This window comes from Malaclemys terrapin, chromosome 3 (assembly GCF_027887155.1).
Source record: "Malaclemys terrapin pileata isolate rMalTer1 chromosome 3, rMalTer1.hap1, whole genome shotgun sequence".
NCBI classification, from domain to species: Eukaryota; Metazoa; Chordata; order Testudines; family Emydidae; genus Malaclemys; species Malaclemys terrapin.
The window spans coordinates 75,964,696-75,986,214 of record NC_071507.1 but is presented as its reverse complement, the minus strand read 5'-3'; the positions used below and the strand labels follow the sequence as shown (position 1 = coordinate 75,986,214).

Below are 21,519 nucleotides of genomic sequence, written 5' to 3'. Positions count from 1 at the left end.
TGGGAGGGGATTGGGTGCCTGGGTTACCGGGATGCGGTTTGTGATAGCGAGGAACGTAGAGGGTGGAGAGTCTAGACTCTAGGGCCAATACTGGGACCTCTTTACCTTGTCCTGCTGAAGCTGAGGCCTCCTCATTCTCCAGCTGAAGAGAGGTCACCTGGCTGCCTGCGCAGCAGACTCCATGGTGGTCCCAGGTGGTATGGGAGAGCATCTGCAGACAATTGTCTGTTACCTGTAAACAGTTCAGTGGTGAGCTGGAAAGACAAGGCTACAGCCACTAGTGTCATGCAAAATCTGTGTCCTCCTGACAGGCCTTCGGATCATTTTTTGGAAGCAATGGCACAGAAGACAGTTGTGTCTAATTTTAAGTTCCCCACCCTATACCAACCAGCTGCCATGGTCGGGGACCATGATGCTAGCACTAAGAGCTAGTATCCAGCTTAAGGAAGAATTTCATTCTCCAGGGCAGCATCTTTCACCATGATGAAATTCAAACAACTATTTTAAAGTGCATGAAAAAAAAATAAAGTATAAAAAGAATAAAGCAATTTGTTTCAAAAAGACCGTTTTAAACAGTAATCCACATGTGGTGGAAACAGAACAGCCAAAAATAAAGCTATGTTATCAGCAAGTGACCTGTGACACACACTGGTTCTTTAAGGAATGCCTGGGGAGGAGGCTTTCAGAGCAGTGTACATGTGGTGATGTCATTGTGTTGGTGCATGGGAACCAGGAAATAGGAGTGGAGGAACCATTTTTACTGTGCAAGCAGAGTAACCAGCTAAAACAATCCACAACTGATCGAAATGGAAACAGATACATCTGATTTACAGTCAGATTTCAGTTTGTTGCTTTGAAGAGGTTATTCGTTACAAAGGTAAGCATAAATTAAATATGATTTAAACAGATTGACAATATCCCTTCAGGGGAAAAAAAACTGTTGAAATTTAAAAAACGCAGATGTGTTTGGATACAGAAAACAGGCTTGACTCCATTGCGGGGAGCATCCAAAAGAAATAAGAACTAGAAAATTAAAAGGACCCTGCAAGGTTAAAATCATATTTTAAAAATATGCCTTTACTTGTATTATTAAAAACTCCTCTGATTATTAAAATTTAAACCTTTAAAAACGAATTTATTTTACACTAGTCTTATTTTGTTTACTTTTTAGGTTTTTCTCAAATGAGTCAATTTCACTTTATACAGTCTGTCTTCACTTTCTAGTTCTGATGTACTAGCACAATCTTGGAAAGTCTGGGGAACAGACATTACAGGGGAACCTTTATTTCCAAAGTAACAAATTAATTTTACTGCACTGCTTTTTTTTTTTTTTTTAAAGGGGATACTTCTCTTACTATTGTTTATATGTAAAACTTGTTTTTTTTTTAATACAGCAAACATAGGCCCCACTAAGTCTGCTTAAATGAAATAGCCTTTGTTTGCATAATAGAATACTATAAATAATATTATTGTCTGTAGGTTTACATTTGGGTATTACATTCTGGTCACTGGGATGCCCTTCTGAAGAAGGGAGGGGTTGCTGAGTACAGGACACACTAAGAAGCTGTAGTTTCATTGCTGTTCATAGCGATCTGTTCAGTGACTCTGTCAGTATTGTCCTTGAGCTATTCATTGATATCTGGGATTGTATATGCTGAAGGATATAGAAAACAGAAACTTTTCGTCTTAATTGTGGTTTTTGCTAGTCTTTTCATCGCATTATCAAAGGTAAGAGAACCCATGGTCTTTTGACTGGTCAGGAGAAAGCAAAGGTCAGCCTACAGACTCTCCCTCAGGAAAGTTAGGAATTAGCAAAAGAAGAAAATAAAATTGCTCTCTTGCTTATTTCAGACCAGATTTTGCCTGGCTCTTGTGTGGGAAGTAGAAACGTGCAAAGAGCCTTCCCCTCTTGCACTCCCACATAAAGATCAGGAACAACTGCAGTCCCTGAGTACAGGGACCACTCCTTCTCAGCTCCTCTGTGGGACTGTAACTCTGTTCTTCTCCCACAATTTCCATGCTAACAAGATCTAGACAGCTGTGTAGAAAGGAGAATGGTGGACCATGCTTAAGGACTGTGCATTGTCCACACTTCCCAGGCACAGTGGGGAGCTGTGGGAGAGATTATATCTATTGAGAATCAATTATTCCCAGAGTTCTCAAGCAAACTTTGTAGCTATGTACACACTGCCCTATGGTAAGGGGTATGTCTTACTGGGGCAACTAAGCACTTAATTTTCATATCTTGTAGAAACTGTAAAATTAAGCCAGCAAATTCCTGTTAAAACATTTTCATTAGTATGTCAAAAAGCATGAAGAAAATTTAATATTTTGAAGGCTGAACAAGGATTACTTCATTCAGTTTTTTTAATTAAAACTTAATTTTGGTTTTCCAAAGGGATCCTTTCTTCAATGCCAACAAAACTGAGAAATTTAACTATATTCAAAATCCATCGCTGGTCACACACAGCCAACAGACTTGGCTGAAGGAGGGACGACGATGCCCTTGGACCAACTGCAGAAGACAATCCATAACCCGGTAATTCCCCATCGTGTAAACAGCTTCTCCCTGAAAACACTGGGCAGCTTTACCCCACGGGACTTTGCTCTTACGTCAGCTAGTCAGAACTGTGTGCTGTTTGTGTGATGATAGGAATATTGAGTAATCTCCAATATTTCTCATATACACGAGAATAACACCTGCTGCTTTCAGTACAGTTCCTGTTAATAGGGGTAAGGGACTTGGAGTTGTGTGTATCTTCAAAGTTAAAGTATAGTATTTCCAAAAAGGAGAGAGCACTCATAAATGTGGAGTATCACAAGTCTTATCATCATGTTGTGTCAGCATTGCCCCGTCTCAATGGAAATGTGAGACTTAATCAGGTGGAGCACTTAGCCATACCTTTTGGATAGGAGACAGAGTTGGGCTTTTTGGCATCCAGAACAACTACGTGTATCTTCCCCATTCTTCATAATTTCCATGTTCTTTTTTGGGGCTGAACCCAGCATTGTGTAATTCTTTATTATTTTGTAGTTCTAGGTTTGTGTGGGTTTCATGACCTTGTTCTTGCAGAAGCTGTATAGGTGTATTGGTTTGATTTTGGTTATGTAAAGGAGGAAGTTGAATGGGAAGCTAGTTTTAAACTTAACTATGAAGGGAATAGCACCCTCCAATAAAAATACATACGAGCCTACATTACAGGCGAAGCTGGTAGCACTGCCTATTATGAAGGTTGCCCAACACTTCTCAGTAGAAGACACTATCTTCAGTTGAAACAACGAGGAGTCCTTGTGGCACCTTAGAGACGAACAAATTTATTTGGGCATAAGCTTTCGTGGGCTAGAACCCACTTCATCAGATGCCTGGAGTGGAAAATACAGGAGCAGGTATAAATACATGAAGAGAGTATAAATACATGATGAAATGGGTTCTAGCCCACGAAAGCTTATGCCCAAATAAATTTGTTGGTCTCTAAGGTGCCACAAGGACTCCTCGTTGTTTTTGCTGATACAGACTAACACAGCTACCACTCTGAAACCTGTCTTCAGTTGCTTATAGCTTTGTCATACGTTGACTGGGGTAAAATTTTCCTTGCTAGGTGTCTAACTCAGGTTGAAGTTTTCTAGAAAATTTCAGCCAAAATGGTTTAGTTGTTTCCATGAATGAGGCTAGTGAAAAAGTGTTATTTTGCCCATGTTAAAAAATTCTGGTGACCTTTTCTTTCAGGCAGGCCATTCATCCGCTTTTAAGCCGGACAGTCCTGATTTTGGAAAGGTTTGTCCCTGTCCTGTACCGGACGTAGTTTTGTCCAGTATCATCATGCATGCAAGGGCATACAGGTGGAAGCAGGCCCACGCTGTTGCGGAAGTACTGGAATATTTGGTATTCGAGGATGTGTCAGTGGCCATTCTGTTTTCTTTGGAAGTCCATGCTTTGGAGCAGGAACTTGAAATTTGGCGCGGGGTGGAGGGGTAGCTTTTGTGTAATGAAAGTGCCTTTTGCATTCCCCCTGAAAATCTGTTCAATTTTGGCCAAGTTATGAGTCTTTGAAAAATCTCAAATTGAACGTGCTCAATAGACTTCTTAGATATTAACAGCCACATTTCCAGAAATTTCTGTCCATACGGAACATACTCCAGTCCAGGGCTGAGCTGGACTTTACTTGCAGTTGCGGCTATGGGCTATGAAAGGACGGGTACATGAACTGAGAGCAAGGAGCCTGTCTCTCCTGTGCTCTCAATAACCACCCTGCTGGGCCCAGGCAGAATAGAGGAGGAAGCTGCATAATTGAAGACAAGGACAAGATCTGGACCTGTGGAGGGTCAGGGAGCGTAGATTGGGACAAGAAACCAGAAGGGGTCAGGGGCAGAAATTGGGACTGGAGGTTGATGGAGAGGAGCGGGAAACTGGGAATGGCGGGGGGGAGGGGGGGGGGGACGACGACCTGGGACCTTTTGAGATGGGATACTGGGACTTGGGAGGGGACTGGGAGCCAGTAGGTATGGGAGGGGGAGACTCAGATCAGATAAGAAGCTGGGGGTAGAGACTGGAATTGGGAATCATTGGGAAGCAGGGAAAGATGTGGGGGAGGGACAGATCTGATGAAGAGACAGTGTGGTGGGATAGTTTAGACAAGATTGGGACAGGGAGCCGTGTGTGTGACTCTGAGATGCACTTGTGCCCGGCCAACCAAGCAATCCAGATAGCTGTATATCTGTGACTTGTCCTCTTTGCCACACTTCTCCAATTAGTGTCATCTACCAACCTTATCAGTGATTCTATGTTTTCTTCCAGATCATTGATAAAAATGTTAAATAGCATAGGGCCAAGAACCAATTCCTTCGGAAACCCACTAGAAACACACCCACTTGATAATTCCCCATTTACAGTTACATTTTGAGACCTATCACTTAGACAATTTTTAATTTTTAGTGTATACCATATTAATTGTATATTCTATTTTTTAATCATGCCATGCAATACCAAGTCAAATGCCTTACAGAAGTCTAATTATATTACATCAACACTATTACCTTTTATCAACCAAACTTGTAATCCAATAATAAAAAATAAATAAATTAGTTGACAGGATCTACTTTCCATAAACCCATGTTGATTGTCATTAATTATATAACCTTCCTTTAATTCCATATTAACTGCCCCTTTATCATGCCCAGGATGGATGTCGGGCTGAGAAGCCTATAATTATCTGGGTTATCCTGCTTACCCTTTTAAAAAATTGGCACAACATTATCTTTTTATGCAATCTTCTGGAACTTTCATAGTGTGCTAAGACTAGCAGTCCAGTGAGCGCCTCATCTGGCTCTTTTAAAATTCTTGTGTCAAATTATCTGGACCTGCTGTTTTCAAAATGTCTGACTTTTAGTAGTTGCTATTTAACATCCTCCTGAGATACGAATAGAATGGAAAGTGTTAGCATATAAAATGACTACATCATAAAAACATAAGAATGGCCTACTGGGTCAGACCAAAGGTCCATGCAGCCCAGTATCCGGTCTTCCGACAGTGGCCAGTGCCAGGTGCCCTAGAGGGAATGACCGGAACCCCTGTCGCTCATTCCCAACTTCTGGCAAACAGAGGCTAGGGACACCATTCCTGCCCATCCTGGCTAATAGCCATTGATGGACCTATCCTCCATGAATGTATCTAGTTCTTTTTTGAACCCTGTTATGGTCTTGGCCTTCACAACATCCTGTGGCAAGGAGTTCCACAGGTTGACTGCGCATTGTGTGAAGAAATACTTCCTTTTATTTGTTTAAACCTGCTGCCTATTAATTTCATTTGGTGACTGCTAGTTCTTGTGTTATGAGTAGTAGTAGACAACACTTCCTTATCTACTTTCTCTATACCAGTCATGATTTTATAGACCTCAATCAATCTTGTTACGTTGATTAATTAGAAAATCTTGCTCTCCAAATCATTAGATAAAACTGGGAATTTTGCTATATTGGTTTTGTTTTCATTGTTCTTTTTGACCTAAACATCCCCAAATGTTATTTTGAATATATTCTATTTTCCCCTCCTTCTCATAGGTTATTCCATACACTGGGGCAATCCTTAGTGGTCTTCTTCCTGGAGAACTAGTTGTAATACAGGGAAGTGTTCCTGATGATTCCGACAGGTAATGTCTAAAGCCATCTGACTTTCAAGAGGTTATATTGTGAATAAGCCTTTGAGGAGGCAAGCTGATCAAAACCCAACTAAACGGCTTTTCATAGCATGCGGGATACACATTCATTAAAAATGTTTTAATTTTTCTATCATAAAATTGGGACATTATAAACCTGATCCTGCTTCTGTCAGTGGAGAGGCTCATTACTGTAATGGACATTGGATGAGATCCCAAGTTGTGTGACTGAAAATGACTGAAATCTTTGAAAACAAACCCACAGCCTCAATAACAAACATTTTTCAGTTTTGAAAAAGTAATTAACGTATTTCAAAGTGACACAATCCTTAAATCTTTAATTTATATTTAAAAACTGAGAACCCATAGACTAGGGTGACCAGACAGCAAGTGTGAGAAATTGGGAGCCTATATAAGAAAAAGACCCAAAAATCGGGACTATACAATCATTATATGTCGCTATACAATCAGGACATCTGGTCACCCTACCATAGACACTTATAAAATATGTTGATTTATAAAATGCTCTGAATATGTACAGTAGTGTCACACAATGCTGAATTTATGTGTGTGTTAATAGGAAGCTAAGGAGTAAATAAAGGCTTCAAGGTGAAATTTAAAGAGAATAAATAACTCCTCACCTTCCTCCCTGCACTCTGCCCACTTCTTTTATTTTGCTGCTTGGCTTCCTTTGTTTCCTCCTCCATTTGATCATATTCAGCTTCTTATGATCCAGAAACCTTTTCTCTCTAAGGGCAGCATCTGAAATAATAAAAGTGTTGTCACTTGGAAGAATCAAGCTTCAAATAGGAGGGAGGATGCATGATCTGATGGCTAAGGTCCAGGATAGGGAATTGAGATCTAGGTTCTATTACCTGTTCTTCCACAAGTTTCCAATGTGAATTTGGTCATTTAACTTATTTTCCCATCTTTAAAATCGGAATGAGGATTATTTAGGGGGGTAATGAGGATTAATTTATTAAAGTGCTCAGATGTTATGGTGATTAGCACCTGAAAAATGCTTATAAGTTATTCTAGTTCTCAGTAATAGATTAAGGGAAAGATTTTTGAAATCCCATTGATTTTCAGTGGGAGCTGGGAGCATAACTGCCAATTGTGCCTTTAAAAATCTTCCCATTTTTGGTTAGTCATAAATTAATATTATGTATGTATCACTTCAGTTTTTTACTTCTAATTGTTTTGTAATCACCATTACTAGGTTTAATGCAAAGTTTTTGTATTAAGAACCAAAATGTAATTAGATATTTGAAACTGTTGAGAGAATACTTCTGGATGAGCTGAACTGAATGTATGTTTTAATTTGTGGTCAGGTTCCAGGTAGACTTCCAGTGTGGCAGTAGCACAAAACCTCGTGCTGATGTGGCCTTTCACTTCAATCCCCGCTTCAAAAGATCGGGCTCCATAATCTGTAACACTCTGGAAAAAGAAAGATGGGGTTGGGAGGAGATCACTTATCAGATGCCTTTTCAAAAAGGGAAGCCATTTAAGATTGTCTTTATGGTTTTGAAGGATAAATTCCAGGTGAGTCCCTAAGGAAGGTGAATATTTAGCCACTTGTCATGCCATAAACGCAAACTAATTTGGAAGCGTCAGTGTCACTATTGTTTACAGCTATGTACACTTGGATTACAAAGAGAAACTATAGGCTTTCGCTGAAAGAGGGGCACTGTTGAATAATGTAGGCCTTTACTTTTATATACAGGTACCTGAAAAGTTGTGTGTTGAGGGAGCAAATATCTTCCTGATTATACTAGCTGTTACACAACCCCTCCCTTTCCCATGTGTAAAAGGGCTTCTCTTGAACACAGCAGCCTTCCTGCACACAGAAGAGTGCTGAACAATGCTCTCTGGATCAGTCAGAGGAAGCACTAAAGAGAAACAAATATTTGTCCAGCTCTGTCCAATTGAGATAAGACGGGTGTAGCTCTAAATAAGTCTATAGTCCATATGTCATCAAATGGTGATGTGCTGAGAGAATCAAAATATGATGAGAGATGCAATATCAAAACCAAAGTACAAATGTGCAGTAAATTTATCTTTGTTATTGAATGCCATTAAATATTCCACACTATTGTAAAGAAACATAACTAGGCAAGTATTTCTGTTTCTCTACCAAACTCCCTGAACCATGGTGTACTTTAACCTTGTTCTGGAAGAGGAAGAAGATAATATCTCTGTCTCTAGCTGTTTAATTCCTGGTTAGTCCATCTAGTCTTCTCTTGATGGATTATATCTCCAGGGCTTTTCAGAGTGGCTAGAGTACAGCTTTCTCGAGGACTGTGTTGTATTTCTTGAGTTAAAGAAACAGATGACCATATTCATTTCAAGTAACACTAGTGAGGTTGTGTGGTAGGGTCATTTTGGTGTGGAGCTAATAGAGAAGGGGAAGTGTTTGTGTGTGGGTGGGGAGAAGGGAATATTTAAACATAACATATTAAGAAAAAGAAATGAAGTCAGTGATTACAAGGTAAGCCAACAAAATCAACCCCCAAAACAGTCAATAGACTTCATGCAACTTAACCATGATTATCATATTACCCATAATGTTCACTATTTCAATTTCAAAATGTGAAGGAAAAGAAAATGAATTTAAACCTAAATTCTTTGTTGTCAAAGGCATGTTCCAAAGTAAGAAGCTAAAACAAAACACGACTGAGTAAAATGGAGAGAAACGTAAAGGTTTAGTAGTGATCTTATGTTGAGTATATAAATACTATTTAAGATATCAGTACATTTCTGCCTTTTTCTGCCTCTCTAGGTGTCTGTAAATGAAAAACATTTGCTGCTGTACAACCACAGAGTTAACCTGGAAAGAATAGATACACTCGGGATATATGGGAAAGTACAGATTCGGACTATACAGTTTGTTTCTAATAATGTAAGTTGCTGAATTGGATAGCTAATTTTGGGTTGCTTTTCCTTATGTCTTTCTACTTCGTATTATGCTGTACTGAAGTAAGATATCAACAGTGAAAATGAAGTAACACAGAAGTAAAATCTATATGAACTTCAATATAGAAGTGCAGTAATGTCCCCTGACATATCCAGTATAATGATTTCTTCCCCTATTCATCCCCCCAAAATATTATCTGAATGTCTTGTTCCTTAAATGTCAGATAACCAGGGTTATACTGTACAACTCTGAGTCTTAACTAGAGCTACAGCTAGTCATTCCTCTGCCCAGTGTCAGAATGTCTTTTTTTCTATTTTGGATTTGAACTTCCTGTGTTGGGGAGAGAAGCCCAGCCTACACACTTACATCACAGTTAATATGAAAAACAGATTGTATTAGGGTGATCAGATGTCCCGATTTTATAGGGATAGTCTTGATACTTGGGACTTTATCTTATATAGTTGCCTATTGCCCTGCACCCCCTGTCCCAATTTTTCACATTTGCTGTCTGGTTTCAGAGTAGCAGCCGTGTTAGTCTGTATCCACAAAAAGAACAGGAGTACTTGTCGCACTTTAGAGACTAACAAATTTATTAGAGCATAAGCTTTCGTGGGCTACAGCCCACTTCTTCAGATGCATACTCTAGATTGTATGCAGAAATAGGCATGTGTAATTTACCCCCCTTGGAGATGAAGACCGGAACTTTCAGCTGCTTGTGCTTCAAAATGATCCCTAGAGCATCTTTCCCAGAATAATCTACTTCCAAACACTTGCACTAAGACAGAGCTAGAACTCTTTACAGAGTGTTTACTTGTATATGTGACCTTACTTTATCGACCAAAACAACACTAACTTGACTGATTAGATGGTGAATGTACCTTTTTGAGTTTTGAGTCACCCTTTGGCTGGGCTGCAATGCTTTGAGATAATATGGAGCAGCACAGTGCTGTCTCCTAATTGATTCAGTCAAACTGCCAAATCTGTTGAAGGTGAACCAATGGGAGGGAACGGCTCAGTCTGTCTCTCTCCTGCACAACTCAGTATAGAAGACGAGATCTGTTTATTACACCGGGGAGACTTGCAAAGCCCCACAGACTCTCCAGATATGAAGGGGCAGGTGAGGGTCTCCCCATCCCTCCCTTGCTATTCTGGAGGTGAAGCTCAGCCTTCTGGGCTGTCAGTCAAACGAGGCCTTTGTGAAGCAGCCAGGTCCACTGCAACAGCTTCCCTGTTCTTTGTCCTAGCCTGAGGCTTGCTTCAGTAGACAGCAGCATGGGGACTGCCAGCAAAACAGCAAGGAAAGTGCCATTCCTCACTCCAGTGCAGACAGTGGCTAGTGAGTGCAACAAGGCAGCACAGCACAAGGAGTGGGGGAACAGCCCAGAAATGCAGTTAGGTAGGACAATCGTTCTCTCCCCTTCCATACCCAAATCCGACTCGTTGCTTTTATCTGGCTATGAAGTAAAATTCCATAGAAACTCAGATGGAAATATTTTTTTTCCTGTGTGAAAGCTCCCTGGATTTCTACCTGCTAATCACAGCTTAAATTGTCCTTGTTTTCTGTCAGACCTCTAGCCGAATTCAGGTCACCAGGGTAATAACTGTATTGAAGGGAGGTAAATTTGGGCCTGAGAAAAACAGCGACTGGGCTCTGAAGAGGTGTCCACCAAGCTCTTTTATGTATGCAGCATGGATGTAGCTCTATATCTGGGTACTTTTATGGCCCTCACCAGCTAAATGCCTGGATTAAATGTTAACATGAAGCTGAATGTTTCAGTTTTAGAAGACTGATTGTGGGTGTAGTTTTGGGGCCGGCAAGTGTTGAACAGTTTGACCTCTGCCTCCAAGTGCAATACAAAGAGAAAAACACATATGTTTTCTTAATCATAGAAGAAAATGATGGTGTAATCACAGGTTTTCTGTTTTTGTGTCTTTATAGTTTCTCTGTTGCTGTTCTGAGGCTGACCACAAAGTTCTATCATTTTCTCTACTTTTCTGTTTTCCTTCCCTGCTAGTGGGGACAGTTCTGCTATCTTATGCAATGAAGAATGGCAAGGGTTGCCCTGAACCAAACAAGTTGAGGTTATGAGATATGAAAGTGGCTAGATCAAAGCTTGTTCACATTTAGCAACATTTAAATTCAAGATTCAAGTTATATGCCATGTAAATTATGTCATGTAAAAAAAACAGATCACTTTGAAATCCCAATGGCCTCTAGGATCCTATTCCTTAAAGGCCCTGCGGAATTGTCTTCCTCATTCCATTTAGGAATGCTGAATATGGTGTCCTCCAAAAAATCCCATCAGTATTATATTGAGGATCTGCCTGAAGGGTTACTCAAAAGCAATACAAGATGACAGGTCCCAGGCCTGTCAAGTGAGGGTCCAACCTGAGCCAGATCCTTTTAGACAGCACAATGTGGTTTCACTAGACAAGGAGCGGGCAAACTTTTTGGCCTGAGGGCTGCATTGGGTTTCCAAAATTGTATGGAGGGCTGGTTAGCGGAGGCTGTGCCTCCCCAAACAGCCAGGCGTGGCCCAGCCCCTGCCCCTGCCCCCTATCCGACCCCTCCTGCTTCTCGCCCCCTGATGGCCCCCCCCGGGACTCCTGCTCCATCCAACCCCCCCATTCCCTGTCCTCTGACAGCCCCCGGAACCCCCGTCCCTGACTGCCCCCCCGCCACCCCATCCAACCCCTCCTCTCATTCCTGACTGCCCTCCCCTCCCCCCCGGGACCCCTTCTCCCTAACTACCACCGGAACCCCTGCCCCTGACTGCCCCCAGCCACCCCATCCAACCCCCCCCCCCCGATTCCTGACTGCCCCTCGGGGACTCCTGCCCCCATTCAACCCCTGTTGCCCACCCTCTGACTGCCCCGAGCCCTGTCCATACCCCTACCCCCTGACCACCACCCCGAACTCCCCTGCCCTCTATCCCCTGCTCCCTATCCCCTTTCCGCACAGCCTGGAGCACCGGTGGCTGGCGGCGCTACAGCCGCACCGCCCAGAGCACCAGGGTCAGACAGGTCTCCCAGGAATTCACAGCCCTGCTGCCCAGAGCATTGCGCCGGTGGCGGAGCAAGCTGAGGCTGCGGGGGAGGGGCCGGGAGCTCAGGGGCCAGGCACGAAGGTCCTGCGGGCCATAGTTTGCCCACATCTGCACTAGACAGTCTTTTGAATAACTTTTAACCATAGTCACAGGATTTCCATAGTAGTCTAAAGCCACACATTTTTGTGTACAACAAACTTTCTAACAAACTTAGTTTAGAATCAGAATTCTAGTATATGTGATCAGTGATCTTAATATCTTTTCTCTGCAGTCTTTACAAGGCTCTCAGCCATCATCTTTAGGAATAACAAAGATAAACTCAGAAAATGTACGTATGCATATACTGTGGTTATGTGATCTTCCCATTCTTTGATGTTCTAGTTAACTTTTTTTTTTTTTTTTTTGGTAGGGAGAAGTGCCTGATGGTTCACAACTTGTAAGTATTGTTTTATATATGTAAATTGCAAATATTAAAACATCTGACTTGGTTTAGCTTCAACTTCCAGCCATTTGAATCATGTTCCATCTTTCTCTGCTAAATCGAAGAGCCCATTATTCAATAATGTTCCCCATGTAGGTGCTTATAGGCTGTAATCAAGTCATGATCTGAAACTATTTGCAAATTTGACACACACAGTTTTGGCCATTCTTAAAACGGCCAGAGGAGTACGTGTCTCCTCTCCCGCAGCTTTAACATTTAGCCCAGTGGGTAAGGGCACTCACCTGGGATGAGGTAGACCCAGGTTTAAACCCCTGCTGTGGAACAGATCCAGAATGGACTTATTCAAATCACTGAAAATTCTGAAAAATTTGGTTTGACCCAAAACTGATTTTGTTTTTTTATTGAACTGCCACTGAACCAAAAAATTCAGTTTCGACGGCATAAGTGGCAGTGTGCACAGCGCTATGTTGGCAGGAAAGCTTCCCCCACTGACATAGCTACTGCCACTTGTTGAGGTGATTTTAATATGTCGATGGGAGAGCTCTCTCCCATCAGCATAGAGCAGCTACACAAGTGATCTTATTGTGGCACAGCTGTGCTATTGTAAGCTCGCTAGTGTAGACATAGCCTGAATTAATGGGGGAAATTTTAATCCTGTGCACAAAAACTTATCTGAAAGGCAGATAAGCTTGCTCAAGTGCAGATTCCCACCACAGCTCCAACCCTTAAAAGCACGGAAATATGGATTTAAAGGGAATACCCTGCTACTCACTCCTGAAATCAATCATTGTCAATGGGCTGGTGCCCACCCCAGAGAAGTACCTTCTACTGAAAGAATTGTACACACTACACTCCATACATTCATCTTACTTGCACAAATCCTTAATTCTGATATCAGCAACAAGGGCCTGTGCCTGGAACATGTCCAGGGCCCAGACTGCTGGAGGAATAATAGTATATTAAGGAGTTCCTGTACATCATGAGGGCTGTAGGTGTAAGGACTCTGCATGGAGAGGAGTTGCAAGATTCTCACCTAATCACATGCTTCCAGAAGCTGGAGTTTTAATAGTCATGTCAAATATCATGAGACTCGTGATAAAATCATGAGAGTTGGCAACGCTGCTGGCACTAAAGTCCCTTTAAATTGAGCCAGAGAAGCCTTTGAAACACTGATTCCAGCTTAGATAAGTTTTTAGCCTGTGAATTTAATATCACTCCTTTGACATGCACACCCTGTACCTGCAGGCTCATCATCTCAGGCAGATGATGATGCCCATGTGAAGCCTCAGGGATTGTCCACACCAGGACAGGGGGCTGATTGCAGAATCAGAGGCCTATTGGTACATTTTTCACAACTCCAGGGCTGTAATGTTAACAATAGGCTTGTTCCAGCTCAGTAAACAGCACAAGTCAGTTCCAGGAAGGGAAACACCCAGTTGCTGATGCAGGCAGGACATATTTCTGAGCTCAGGAAAGTGAAACTTACTCTGTTGCACTGTCCAGTGGTAGCCATGGCTGCAGAAAACCCCAGGGAAAATCTTCTGGATGAAGCTACATGTACTATTTGTCTGGAGTATTTTAAAGTCCCATTTGTTATCCAAAAGATTTTAAAAATTAAGTATAAATACTAAATAAAAGATCCTGGAATGAACATGCCTATTTGCCTTCCCACCCATAACTAGATCATCCCAGTGGTGGGTGAATATAATTTATTAAAAGACATGGAAAATTTGAAAAAGACAAGTAGACATGTTCAGATTACTTAAAAAATACAAAAGGAGAGACTGTCAGCAGGGAGGTGACTGATGGGCATCATCAGAATGTATGTTTAAAGCCACAGGCTATAACTCCGAGCACTGTTGCCTTTTCAGGTGGTTCCTTACATTGCACGGCTTAATTCTGCACTTCGTCCTGGACAGACAGTTGCCATTAAAGGAGAAGTGAATAAAAACCCAAACAGGTCAGTAAATTGCAGTGCTCTTACATCCTAGTAGGAGATCAAATTGTAACATGTAATACTGTCATTGTTCATTACTACTGTTTTTAATATCTGAGTTACTCTGTCATAAAGTCTGATTCTTCCCTACTTGCTGCACCTGCCCAGAGAGAGGACATCCTCAGTCCTACCTCAGGCTGACCATCTGAAGAGATCTGGATGCCTATCAGCACTGCTCCTGAGTCAGCTTAAAGTTCTACACTGACAAGTGATTGTTTAAAAAAAAAAAAAATTTTTTTTTTTTTTTACTTAGCAGATGTGCACCCTGTGTCTATTCAGGGCCATAGCTGTTCAGTTTAAAGCATATGTTCAGCTCTACAAAACCATCACAGTTGTGTAACATGTTGACAAAACTTATCAACCAACCAAATAGGAATAATGGAAAGTACAGTCTTCGTGCAGCCCTATTCTACACATGTTCATGATGCTTCAGCTGTAACACCTCACCTTCCATGGCAGATTACTTCAGACAGATCCAGGAGCTGAAGAAATGCATCGCTGATTCAGTGCATCCAGTCACCTTAGAAGAGGTCCAGGATTCCCATAATAAATTCCTGGACATTTTCCATACTTATTCCACATGTGTAGCCCTTCCGATCAATGAAGCTTTATTGGATCCTTCTAAGACCATCTGGCAGACTCCAGTGACAGCACCACCCACTTGTAAAGCATGCTTATAGGAAAAAAAAAAAAACAACAACACATCCCAGCCAGAGATTGAGTTTTTAATTTTCTCATCCTTCACCAAACTTGGATAGTGGAAGCGGTTAATAAGTGCGACAGCCAACACTATGTTAAATCTCCTTACAATAAGGACCAGAAGAAGCTCGACCTCTTCGGTTGTAAGGATTACTCTTCAGCAAACAATCAGGCACTTATGTCAAGCTATGACTATTCGAATGACAATAAATTTAACACCTTTACTGAATATCTATGAGAGGTGCATTGTGAGCAATTCAAGACCATCAGCCAAGAAGGTCAGCTCTTAGTGAGAACATCATTGCAAGCCTCCGTAGATGCAACTGGTGGACCATGATGCAGATACTGCTGCATGGTCCATTTCCACTGTGTCATGATGCAACGAGCAACATAGCTCCAGTTGTCAGGCTTCCCTATGGAGGTACTGTAGATAATACTCTTGAGGACCTTCCTTTGGATGGTCACATTTTTTTTGGAGTCTACCAACTACTTCCTTCACACCTTGAAAGACTTGAAGGCTACTCTTAGATCCACTGGGATATATACGCCTGCAAACAAAAAGTTTAGCTAGTCTCAGATATCAGATATCTCACCCAGCTCATTTTTCTAGCTTCCGTAGTTCACCTAAACTCTCAGCCAAGAGCCCTGGATACCCAAAAAAGAAGACTGCTGCTGCCATAGTTACTTCATCCCAGCTACCCTGTCATGCAAGCATCAGTTTTGATGGCTTAGTCAAGAGTCTAAACCACTCACTCCACAGAGATTTACTGCAGCATTATTCCATTCTCCTTGCCCCTTTTGGATACCATCTCCCCCAATTTCAATCTGCATGGGAGAACAGAACATCTGAATATGGGTTCTGAAGGTCTTCACATTGGAGTTATTCCATCAATGTCATGTCCATCCCTCCCTCCCGCCCTCCTTCCCCATCCCTCTTCAGGGACCCATCTCATGATTGGTTCCTGAGTCAGGAAGTTGCTTCTTTCCTAGGCATAGGAGCCATAGAACCAGTTCCACTTCAGCACAGGAGGGAAAGGGTTTTATTCCAAGTACTTTCTTGTCCCCAAAAAGAATGGGGGATGAAGACCAATATTAGCAGAAACAACAGAAATTCAAGATGGTGATCATTGCAGGTATAACTCCCTCTCTAGATTACAGGGATGGGTTTGCATATCTCGACTTTCAGGACACACATTTCCACATTGCAATTCACCCCTCTCACAATAGGTTCCTTTGATTTACAGTCAACCACAACTGCTTCCAATACAGCATGCTCCCGTCTAGCCTCTCCTGTGCACCCAGGGTATTCTTAAAGGCCCTGACAGTTGTGGCTGCTCCTCTATGTCCTTTAGGCATAACTGTCTTCTCTTATCTCGATAGGAATCAGCCCAAGTAGACAATCAGAAGGTTCTATTGGCCATACAAATGACAAAGTCCTTGCTTCACATTTACGGCCTCCAGATCAGTCTCAGAAAGATCGTTTTGATCCAGGTTCAACAGATTTCATAGGAGCCTCTCTAAAGGTTGCTATAGCTGTGGACAGGTTTGTGACTCTACAGAATCTTATTGCTAAAATTTCATCAAAGAACTGTCTTCAGCTGTCGGGTCATATGGCAGCATGTGTCTTCATGACCCAACATGCCAAATTACCTCTCCAGTGTTTCCAGGGATGGCTCAGGACTGTCTACAGACCAATAAGCAGTCTCAATAGACGGGTCTCCATTCCCCATTGGGTTCTGGACTTACTCAGTTGGTAGAACACCTTCAAAGTCTGTGCAGAATTCTCTTCTTTCAAGCTCCTCCAACTGCCATCATCATTTCAGACTCATCCCTTTCGGGATGGGGAGAGCATGTTGGCACTCACATCATCCCGGGCAAATGGTCTTCACAAGAGAGTCTTCTGCATATCAACATTCTGGAGTTGAGGGAAGTCAGCTTGCTTCCACTTCTGCCACTGATCCAAGCCAAATCCATCAAGATCATGGCAATGTGGCTTGTATGTTCTACATCAATCATCAGGGTGGAGCACACTCCTCCTCACTCTGTGCTGAAGTAATAAAACTCTGCAGTTGGTGTGTGGCCACCCAGATATGTTTCTCAGCTTCTTACCTTCTGGGTATATAGAACACCATGGCTGACGATCTCAACAGGCACCTCTCTCAGAATTATGAGTGGGAATTGGATTTTTGAGTTCTCAACAGCATATTTCTAACCTGGGGATTTCCAGAAGTTGAACTTCTTGCCAATGCAACCAAAGCAAATTGAAAGACGTTTTGCTCAAGAGTGGGTCTTGATCCTCAATCTCTAGATGCCTTCCTTATTTCATGGACAAAAGGCTTTCTTTATGCTTATCCACCAGTGTCATTGTTCTTGAAAGTTCTCAACAAGATCAAGCAGGACAAGCACAAGGTCATTTTGACTGCACCAACTTGGCCAAGACCAGTTTGTTATACTTGTCTCATTTGATTTACTTCTCGCCCACTGTGGCAACTTCCAATCAGTTCCCATCTGTTATTGCACGATGCTGGTCAGACCCTTCATCCTATGCTGGAAGTTCTGTGGCTCCAGGCATGGTTCCTTGATGGTTCTTGGAGTTAGACATGTCCTTTTCAACATGTGCTGTTAAACAGTAGAAAGGAGTCCATGTGACATACTTAACTTCAGAAGGGAAGGAGATATACCTCTGGTGTACCTGCTCTTCTTTCCACTGTCCTTGACTACCTGTTGGAATTTTAAAAAAAATCAGTTCTTACTAGGAGTTCTGTCATTCATTCATTGGTGATCCCTCAATTAAAGGATGATCTCTACCACAGATTTACATATGGGCTCTGAGATGACTCTGGAGTCAGATTCTGGAACCACAGATCCGACCACAGTAGGTACAGATATATTTCCGGGTGGGTCAGCTGCCTGCTGGAAGAAAGTTCTTTCAAGGTACACTTGGTGACTATGACAGCCTTTCATTTACTGGGAGAAGGCTTTTCGGTTTTTGCTCACTCTGTCAAGATTGCTTGCTGAGGTCTGATGAATCTTTTTCCACAAATTAGAAATCATACTCCTATATGGGACTTGAACCTTGTGCTTATGCCTTATGAAACACTGCTTTGAACCATTAAGTATATGTTCGTTGCTTGACCTATCAATGAAAATCGCTTTCTTGGTGATCATCACTTCTGCCAGGAGGGTTGGAGAACTGGGGGCTTTAATGGCAGATCCCCTCTCCCCCCATTTATAGTGTTCTTCAAGGAAAAGGTCTTCTTGTGACCACATCCTATGTTTTTACCTCAAGTGTTGGCTGAATTTCATATCATCAACCAGACCATTCATCTCCTGTTTTGTTCTCCCTACCCCCACGGAAACTGCATCAGACAAGGAAAGAAGCTGCCTTCCACACCATGGATGTTAGAAGGGTATTAGCCTTCTATTTGAACAGAACTAAACCATTCAAAGTGTCACACACTCTTTGTGGATCCTTTAGATCTTTCTGCAATTGAAACAATCTCCATCCAGATGGATCTTTGGGTGTATCATTTCATGTTATGACTCCGCATTCAGTCGCCTTGTAGAATTTTAGCCCATTCTATAAGGTTGCAATCTACTTCCATGGCATTACTCAAGAATGTTCCAGTTACTGAAATTAGCAGAGCTGCAACCAGGACCTCAGTACATACTTTCTCAAACTACTGTGCTTTGGTTCATGCCTCTAGAGTTGATGTTGCAGTTGGCAATGCAGTTTTGTCTTCAGTATTAGACTTTATTCCAAAGATCACTTCTCCCTTCAGGAATACTGCTCTGGATCACCTTCAGAGGAGCACCCATACAGACACTACTCAAAGGAGGAGAGGTTACTCACGTTGTATAGTAACTGGTGTTTGAGATGTGTCCCCCTATGGGTGCTCCACTTCAGGTGCACATGAACCCTCCTTCCCCATTGCTTTGGAGTTTCCTCTGCTGGACTTTGTGGTAGAGAAGGAACTAAGGGGGTTCACCCATGCAGCCCTGTATATCCTTAATATGGGGCATGAGGCTGCATGGAGGGCGCATGCATGGGCCTTTTTGATTTAACAACTTTGATGCTTGCTAAGTTCCTAATGAGCTAACAACTGTGTGTGTGTGTGTGTGTGTATATATCTCTTTTCTTATAGTTTAAGAATTTGGTTTATTGTAATAGGTTTATAAATTTATACTAAAGTAAGTTCGGCTGTAATGCAAGGGACCTACAGGCCATATCCTGTATGTTGAGCTAAGGCAAAGTTAGCATATCTCTGTCTGGAACCTTTCACCCAGATAGCAAAGTCAACACACACACGTCTGGGACCTTTCATCCAGATAGCAGAGTCAACACACTTCCACATGTGTGGGACCTTTCACCTAAACAGATAGATAATGGTAAAATGGCATAGGGGGTTTCCAAGTCTGTATGCTCAAACTTAACAGGTACACCACAAGGAAAGAACCAAAATAATTGGGAGAACAAAAATAACGTGTGTATAATCTTAATGTCATTAATATGTATGTACATGTCATCAATATGTACAAACATACTAGCCTATGGAGTAAGTGCACCTTACATTTTTTGTGGGTAAAAAATAAAGTTTGGGCATAAAGGAGGGTTCAGACACCTGTGCCCTATACAAAAGGGGCTTGCTAAAAGGCCTGTACTTGTTTTTCTTAAACTTTCTAAGTTCCAAGGGGACTAGGCTAAGCTTGGTTTCCCTAAGCTTTTGTTCTTAGTTTTGTTTATTAGGTTTTAATTTTAAGTTTAAGTTAATTAAATAAACTCTAAGTTAGCTTCGATAGCTCTTAGCTCTAGCTTCTTCTAAGCTTTGCACCTCTCACTCAAGAATTATGGAACCTGAACCGCCAAAGGCGAGGCTGGTCCTGTGTGTCTCACCACCAGGTTATCAAGAAAGGGTGTAAGGCTATTAATCAAAGCTTTGTAACATAATAATACCATAATACCATATGCATCTTTTGAAGAGCAGTAATACAATTGTAATTTTGTAACTCTAATTATTTTACCATTTGATTAAAACTTCATTTATCTTAACAACAAGCCTTTAAGGCTATATCTGTCTCAGTGGGAGCTTCCTGTCTTACCCCCAAGGGTCCTTTGTAAATTCTGTAAAGCCTAATTCGGAACAAAAACCTTAATATCTTCTAATCAAACAAATTGGCAATCCCAAACCCATACTATCCAAATTAATATTATTAATCTCCTAAATCAGGCAAGAGACTGGTGAGCCAGCCAGGAGACTCAAGGTATGTGAGACAGGGATTTTCAGGGATTCCAGGCATCTTTAGACCCCTGAGAATCTCACCTGAGGCATAAGTAAAGAGGTAAAGTTAGAGAGCAAGATTGTATGTCTTACTCACTCACTCTTAAGAACACAGGAACTTGATTTCCTGTGACTGCTTCTTGGCAGCGATCCCAGTATTTCCTGTTATGTACTGTGGTTTGACTTAGACTTTTAGCTTAGGGGGTTTGAATTTAATCTTGCAAGATAAAGAGTAATAGTATTATTATTTAAAGTGTTGTATGTGTTTAAGGGGCTTTGTTGAAGTTTAAAGTTATAAGAAATGGTACCAATAAGATATTAGCAGTAGCATTGGGCTCGCTGACCCACACTAGTGGTGGCGGGGAAGTTGATAAATCTATGCATTAATTGCCGCCAAAAGGCCACAGTAACTCAGAACTTGTACGGTTCGAGCTACCTTATTTCAGTCCCCTCAGCTTTCCCAGGCTGCACCTCTGATCCGTCTGCCTCAGTTTCTCCCAGCTGTTTGACAGGTCCCAACAGAGAAAAAGACCTCTCGATCAGCTACAAGCCATCGAGGGAAGAGAGGGGAATGTGCTCCAACCCCTCTATTGTTTACTTGGGACTTATTGAACTAAGTGTAAAAACTGGCGTGGGGTGTTTCCTGTTGTTTCTGTGAAGGGACGCCTTCAGTTTCCGAGTAAAGAACAGCAAAGTGTTCATTATATAGTTTATTACATAGGCTAATCAATAGTGAAGTGAAATTTTTTGTTTTAGAATTGAAATGAGTTCTATGTTAAGTCTTAAGATGAGTGGAGCCAGGGCAAAAGTAGAGTCTGTTGGAGTTACCCGCAGTATGGCTTTAAAAAAAAATTGCCAAAAAATACATTCAGGAACACGAAGGAGGTTTAGTACAACTAAGAAATAGCGAAATGATCTCTGGGCATTGTAACCCATGGGGTTTTTTAAGTAAGTTGTTTAATGTTGAAACAGAGCACAAAAAAAAGCTAAACT

The 21,519-nt window shown here is 41.7% G+C and overlaps 1 protein-coding gene across 2 annotated transcripts in view; it reads left to right on the top strand.

Annotated features, from left to right (window-relative positions):
* Positions 1-757: 757 nt before the first annotated feature.
* Positions 758-21,519, top strand: part of LGALS8 (galectin 8) — a 29,221-nt gene continuing 8,459 nt past the window's right edge. Inside the window, exons 1-8 of one of the 2 annotated variants that reach the window (XM_054021390.1) lie at positions 758-877; positions 2,399-2,539; positions 6,055-6,143; positions 7,481-7,691; positions 8,929-9,048; positions 12,382-12,438; positions 12,520-12,546; positions 14,424-14,512. In XM_054021390.1, coding sequence (XP_053877365.1) covers positions 2,501-2,539; positions 6,055-6,143; positions 7,481-7,691; positions 8,929-9,048; positions 12,382-12,438; positions 12,520-12,546; positions 14,424-14,512 — 632 coding nt within the window. In that variant the 5' untranslated portion in view covers positions 758-877; positions 2,399-2,500. The remainder of the gene's footprint in view (positions 878-2,398; positions 2,540-6,054; positions 6,144-7,480; positions 7,692-8,928; positions 9,049-12,381; positions 12,439-12,519; positions 12,547-14,423; positions 14,513-21,519) is intronic. The other variant, XM_054021391.1, reaches the window with a different exon arrangement.